Here is a 6,310-nt window from a genome sequence, read left to right as displayed (position 1 = left end):
GTGTGCGCACGCGCGCGCGTACGCCTCCTGGGGCCCCACCACCTGGGCAGGGCTGACGGAGACGCTGGCCTACAGCTCCCAGGCCCCACCCTCACCCTCCACCCTCACCAGCTCCCACGGCCAGGCCTTCTGCCTATCCACAGCCCAACAGGACTTGGAGGGACACAACCCCTCACTTTAAAGACAGGAAAACAAGGCTGGAGAGGGCAGTGACTTGCCAAGGCCACCTGGCCAGGCGGTGCCGCTACCGGGAGCAGAGTCCAGGTCTCCTAATGACTGGTTATGCTGTGCGCTGCCCACGGAACCAGCTGGGCAATGAGCCGCTGATAAGGAGCCTGTTCCTGATGCCAGCCTCCCCCGTGCTGCGTCCCAGGAAGCCGGGCGCACAGGCCGCTGCACACACCACGCCTGCTCAGCCTGCCCTTGGCCCGCCTTCTCCCCACCTCTATTCACGGCACCTCCTCCAGGAAGCCTTCCAGAGGTGCTGTGTGACCACAGCCAGCCACCTAGGCACCCGGCTTCCCGGTGCCCCTTCCTCTTACAGCCCCTGTCACTTTTTTCATGTTCGCGTAGAAAATGTAGAAAATCCAGAAAGGTTTACAGATGAGCTGTCATAACCCATATTTCCTGTTATCCAGGAATAAGATAACGCTGTTTTTCCCTTCATTTTGACTGTGCATTTCCAACATACTTGGGGTCCTACTTGGCTTGTCGTCCTGACATGTTCATGGCGCATTCTATCAGAGCACGTCCCCATTTTCCTGGCTGTGTGACACCCCTGTGCGTGGCGGTTGTGCCGTAGCGTAATCAGCCAGCCACCGCCGTGTGTAGTGTTCACTGCGTCACCATAACAAACACCCTCGGACACAGACCCCGTCTTCATTTCTGAGTGAATATCCATTGGGTTCAAAGAGTACCAGCCCTTTTCACGTCTCCGTCGAAATGCCAGACTGCCCTCTGGGACATCTGTGCCAACTGGGGCCATGAGCGCCCCCTCAGGAGAGTCTCCTCGGATGAATGAATAAATGAGTGAGCGAGTGCATACATGCGAGAGCCTCTGGTGGATGGATGTGCCGCCCCCGGCCGGCTGCGGCGGGGTGGCAGCCCACAGGCCCTCCTGCCCTCCCGCCCCCAGATCTACCTGCACCTGCGCTCCTACACGGTCCCCAGTGAGCAGCGCTACATCATCCGCCTGCTGCTCGTGGTGCCCGTCTATGCCTTCAGCTCCTGGCTCAGCCTCCTCCTCCTGGGGGGCCACCAGCACCACATCTACCTGGACTCCCTGCGGGACTGCTACGAAGGCAAGTGTGCCTGGCTCCACTCGGGCACGGTCAGGAGGGTCTAGGAGGCTGGAGCTGGACCGAGGGAGGGGTGCCTGGGGCAGCCGCCCTCCTGGCCTGAACCTGGCTTAGCCAGGACCTGTGGGGATCGGCTGCCCCACAGCCGGGACCAGTGGTGCCAAGAGGGAGCTAGTGGACATGGGTAGAGGACTCCCAGGCTCTGAAGAGGGGAGCTAGGGCTGCCGCCGGGCCTACCCAGAGCCGGGAAAGGAAACGGGGCCCTGGACAGGGTCAGGGGAGAGCATCAAAGCCATAGCGACTGCTGCAGGCACTGGGGGTGGCGTGCGGTCCCAGAGCCATGCTGGGAGCCCCAAGAGGGGAGGGTCCTACAGTATGACCTGAGCCTCAGCTTGTCCTCCATGGACCAAGGAGTTCTGTGTGGGCCAGATGTGGGGGGCGGGGAGCCTCTATGCAAGCGGGTGCCCACGTGGATGCCCAGGCTCACTGCCGCCCACCTGCCGCCCTTGGCTCCGCAGCCTTCGTCATTTACAGCTTTCTGAGCCTCTGCTTCCAGTACCTGGGGGGTGAGAGCACCATCATGGCTGAGATCCGAGGAAAGCCCGTCCGGTAAGCACCTCGCCCCAGACCCCTGGCCCTCCACGCCCAGGGCAGTGGGCGGCCCGGGGCCGTGTCCACCAGGAACACGCCTCAGGGACTTGCACACCCAGGTCCAGCTGCCTCTACGGGACCTGCTGTCTTCAGGGCATGGCCTACTCCATCGGGTTCCTGCGCTTCTGCAAGCAGGTAAGAGGGGCTCCCGGCCGCCCTGACCGCCCTGACTGCTCGCACTGCCCAGCGTGGTGCCCCTCCTGCGCCCTCGCCCCTCACTCCCCTCCCCCACTCCCAGGCCACGCTGCAATTCTGTGTCGTGAAGCCTGTCATGGCCTTGGTCACCATCATCCTGCAGGCAGTTGGCAAATACCACGATGGGGACTTCAAGTAAGGCTGGCAGCGAGGGGTGGGCCCCGCCGGGAGCACGTGAGAGGCTGGCAGGGTTCAGCGAGCGAGGACAGGCCGCCCTCCTCTCGGGACACTGCCAGGGCGAGGCCATGGCACACAGACCCAGAGGACTGCGGCCTTGTCCCACGTGCACCTGAGGACGCCATGGCTGTGTAGCCTGGCAGCGATGGGCTCTCCCCAGCCCCGCGCTGCAGTGGGCTGGGTCACTGCCAGCTGACAGGGGTAGGGAGGGCACAGGGGGTGTGCGGCCCGCCCTGACCCTGGCCCTTGCTCGTATCCCAGCATCCACAGCGGCTACCTGTATGTCACCCTCATCTACAACGCCTCCGTCAGCCTGGCTCTCTATGCCCTGTTCCTTTTCTACTTCGCCACCAGGGAGCTCTTGCGGCCCTTTGAGCCCGTCCTCAAGTTCCTCACCATCAAGGCCGTCATCTTCCTCTCTTTCTGGCAGGGTGAGTGGGGCTGCTGAGCCCAGAGAGCCTGGTCCCAATTCCACCTCACTCCCAGTGCCTCAGGCCCAGCCTCAGTTTCCCCAGCTGTAGCATAGGTCAGTAACGCAGCTCTCTCAACTGCAAGCTGTGCAGCCCAGGTGCAGGGCTGGCCTGTTGTGGGTGGAGCAACACGCAGAGTGGCAGAGGAGGACAGTGAGGGGTGGGCCCAGAACTGGAGTTGGGGAGGTCAGGGTGACACTTGGGGTGTCCTTGGATATCCGCTGTGCCAAGACCCCGGCTTTGGAGGCCCCTCTGAATCTCAGTCCCCGCTCCGTGGAACAGGACCAGGTGGGCGGGACATCCGAAGCCAGCCGTGGTGGGCGCCTTGCAGGCGCCTGAACATCAGTGCCCGCTCAGGCCCCCACAGCCCATGAGTCCGGTGTCAGGGGGGTTCCTGGCTGGAGTCAGCTTCAGTCCAGACTCCGGTCCAGAGCAGGTGCCTACATGGCCATCACCGCCCCTTAGGGATGCTACTGGCCATCCTGGAGAAGTGTGGGGTCATCCCCGAGGTCCAAGTCCTGGACGGGAGCAGGCTGGGGGCTGGCACACTGGCTGCCGGCTACCAGAACTTCACCATCTGCATTGAGATGCTTTTTGCCTCCATTGCCCTGCGCTATGCCTTCACCTGCCAGGTGTACTCAGAGAAGAAGGACAACTCGCCAGGTACGTGGGCCCTGGCTTGTGCAGCTCCTGCACTGACATAGCTACGGTGTGGCGAGGAGGGGCGGCCAGCCCCAGCCCCGTTGGCGCCCTCGGTACCACGTCTCTTCCCCACACGGGCCCAGGGAACGTCAGCTTGATGAACAGGGAGGCCCAAGCCCCGGACAGGTGCCTGGTGTGCCCCTGACTCAGGCAGGCTGGCAGCAGAGGCCAGCAGTCTGAGCTCTGCGATGCCTGGACCAGACACTGGACCCCAGGGCCCCTGCGGTGATGGGGGTTGGTGCCACCTGAGCCTGGGGTTCCCCACCCACCACATCCAGGTGCCTGGACTGGCCTGACAGAGTCAGGGGCAGGGGCTGGCTGGTGCTGGCATCCCTAGTGAAGGGCTATTTGGGCAGGGCGGCTGCTCTGACCAGCCTGGAGAGAGGGTGGGAGCCAGCCAAGGTATTCTTTCCTGTGGCCCCAGTCTGGGCTGGGACAGTCCCAGGTGGAGAGCTGGGCTGGCATTTGGGGGCTTGGGAGTCCCCCTGCTGGCCGAGGCCAAGGCCTGGAGATGCCGGAGCCCAGCCCCGGGCAGCCCAAGGCCGGCAGGAGCAGGCCACGTCCCAGGGCTGAGGGCACAAGGCGGAGAGGACGGGCCCAGGAAGCCCCCGGCCCCACTCACACATGCGCCCCCCGCCCGCCCCCCACAGCCCCCACGGCTCCCATGCAGAGCATCTCCAGCGGCCTCAAGGAGACCATGAGCCCACAGGACATCGTGCAGGACGCCATCCACAACTTCTCGCCTGCCTACCAGCACTACACGCAGCAGGCCATGCAAGAGGCCTCGGGGCCCGGCCAGGGCGGGCCCCCCTCCCCCAGCACCCACCCCAGTGTGGCCGGTGGGCCTGGCGGGGGCAGGAAGGGTCGCAATTTGGAAAAGAGGATGCTGATCCCCTCGGAGGAGCAGTAGGAGGCTGGCTGGCGCAGGCCTCCGCGGCAGGACGGGGCCCTGACCACCAGCACTCTTGCCAAAGGTCAAGCCTTTCCAGGGAGCTCCCCCGCCGGGGCCCTGCAGCCCACTCTCCGTCCTGCCTCTGCCAGGCCCGGGAGAGGGCACATGAGCTTATCAGCTCGGGCAGCCACTGTGGGGCAGGGAGCCAGTGTGGCCTCACTGGACAGACAGATCCCAGGCTGGGCAGCTTCGGGGAAGGGCGGCTGGGGGAGAGCTGTGCAGCCAGCCTGCAAGCGCTGGCACTGTGGGCGCCGCAGGCAGGCGACTCCGCTGGGCCTGGCTCTGGCCCTCTTGGGCCCGTGGGAGAAGGGCCAGGGCTGCTCCACACGACTTCCAGCCACGGGGAGCTCTGACCACCCCCCAGCGCAGGCAGGGGCCTGATGTGGGTCTGGGGGTGCCTGGGGCCACTGGTGGTGCAGACAGGGCTTCTGGTGTCCCCACTTATTTATACATAAATGCCTGGGTTTTCTAGTGAGTCTTGTGGCCTCTGTTTCTGCCTGAAGAGTGGACTGTGGTGAGGTGGTTAGAGGGGGCCCCGTGTGCTCGTTCTGGGTGTGCGTGCAGGGTCCCAGCTCAGAGCAGGGCAGGGCAAGCAGCTCACCCTGAGCCTCCCACTCGGAGCCTCATGCCAGCCCCGCCCACAGTGGGTCCCGAGGCCACAGAGGGTGTGGAGGGGCTCGGACCTGGAGCCTGCCTCCCTGCCCTCTCCGTCTGAATGCCAGGCCAGTGCCCGGAGAGCTGGGACGGCTGAGCCTGGGACACAGGGCCCGCCCTCCAGAAGCGAGATAACATGGGAGAGGGGACAGACGCAGCCCAGCGGGGGTGAGGGCGGCCTCCTGGGCCTGGGCCTGGGCATCTGGGTCACCTCATGGGAGGGGCGTTGCAGGAGGGGGCGCAGTGCCAAGTGTAGCAGCGAGTTGCAAGTCTTGGTCTGTCCTATGTGTCTGGGTGCTGGGCAGGCCGGGGTGGGAGCTGGGAGAGGGGCCCGGGGGGCTGAGCAGCAGCCTGGGCACCAGAGAGCCTGCGGGCAGGGAGGCCCAGTGGCCACCACCCAGCGACCACGCCTCCCACCCCTCCTGGTCACCTGTTCTCATGTCATCAGGGAAAGAGGGAAACGCACCAAGGGTCTCAGATTCAGCAGGGTGGGACCTGCCTGGCCAGCAGTGTCCCCAAGAAGTGAGTTCCCTCCTGCCCCCTTGCTCCTTGGGCCTGGGGACATGGGACTCAAGGCCAGCAGCCTCTCGCAGGGCCCAGCTGGCTGCCTGATAAGATAGGCCGAGCCTCCCCGCTGCGTCTGCTGGAAAGTCCCCCTCCTGCCTTATCGTGCCCTCTGCAGCTTGGAGGCCCCCAGTTGGGCCCCCGTGTGGCTCCCACGGCCAGGCCACCCACATCTCGGTCAGCAGGCTTAGAGAAGGGCACAGCACTCCCTGAGGACCCACCGACCAAGGAGGGAGGTTTTCTGAAGCTGCAGGATAGAGGCAAGGTGCCAGGCTCCAGTGTGAGCGAGGGGTGTGTTGCCCTCGAGGCCCTTGCCCAGGGAAGGACCCCTGTGTGGCCTGAGCTGCCCAGAGCTGTGTGCACAGAGGCTAAGAGGGCCGGAGAGCCATGCAAGGGCTCCTGGCTGCAGGTGCCCTCGGGCCAGGCCTGCGCGTGGGGACAGAGCCCTGTTGGGCTTGGTGCTTTGGGAGGGAGAGCAACTTGGTGTTTTCCAAGCACCAGTGTGCCAAGGGCTGGGCAGGGCCCTCACACACATGTCACCCTCACAACAGCCCAGGAGGGTGGCCAAGGCACGGGGAGGCTGAGCCACTTGCCCGAGGTCGCAGAGACAGCGAGGTGGGCCAGCTCCACAAAGCCCAGCTCGCCCC

At 65.0% G+C, this 6,310-nt stretch overlaps 1 protein-coding gene across 4 annotated transcripts in view; it reads left to right on the top strand.

The window, feature by feature from the left end:
- Positions 1 to 4,902, top strand: part of TMEM184A (transmembrane protein 184A) — a 7,475-nt gene extending 2,573 nt beyond the window's left edge. For 2 of the 4 annotated variants that reach the window (XM_019637465.1, XM_019637464.1), the window contains exons 3-9: positions 1,136 to 1,301; positions 1,817 to 1,907; positions 2,009 to 2,084; positions 2,188 to 2,279; positions 2,583 to 2,752; positions 3,424 to 3,454; positions 4,144 to 4,902. In XM_019637465.1, coding sequence (XP_019493010.1) covers positions 1,136 to 1,301; positions 1,817 to 1,907; positions 2,009 to 2,084; positions 2,188 to 2,279; positions 2,583 to 2,752; positions 3,424 to 3,454; positions 4,144 to 4,798 — 1,281 coding nt within the window. In that variant the 3' untranslated portion in view covers positions 4,799 to 4,902. Of the gene's footprint in view, positions 1 to 1,135; positions 1,302 to 1,816; positions 1,908 to 2,008; positions 2,085 to 2,187; positions 2,280 to 2,582; positions 2,753 to 3,256; positions 3,455 to 4,143 lie in introns of all 4 variants that reach the window. The other 2 variants (XM_019637466.1, XM_019637467.1) reach the window with 2 other exon arrangements.
- Positions 4,903 to 6,310: the final 1,408 nt, after the last annotated feature.

Source organism: Hipposideros armiger, unplaced genomic scaffold (genome assembly GCF_001890085.2).
Source record: "Hipposideros armiger isolate ML-2016 unplaced genomic scaffold, ASM189008v1 scaffold_33, whole genome shotgun sequence".
NCBI lineage: Eukaryota > Metazoa > Chordata > Mammalia > Chiroptera > Hipposideridae > Hipposideros > Hipposideros armiger.
This window is presented reverse-complemented; position numbering and strand designations above follow the sequence as displayed.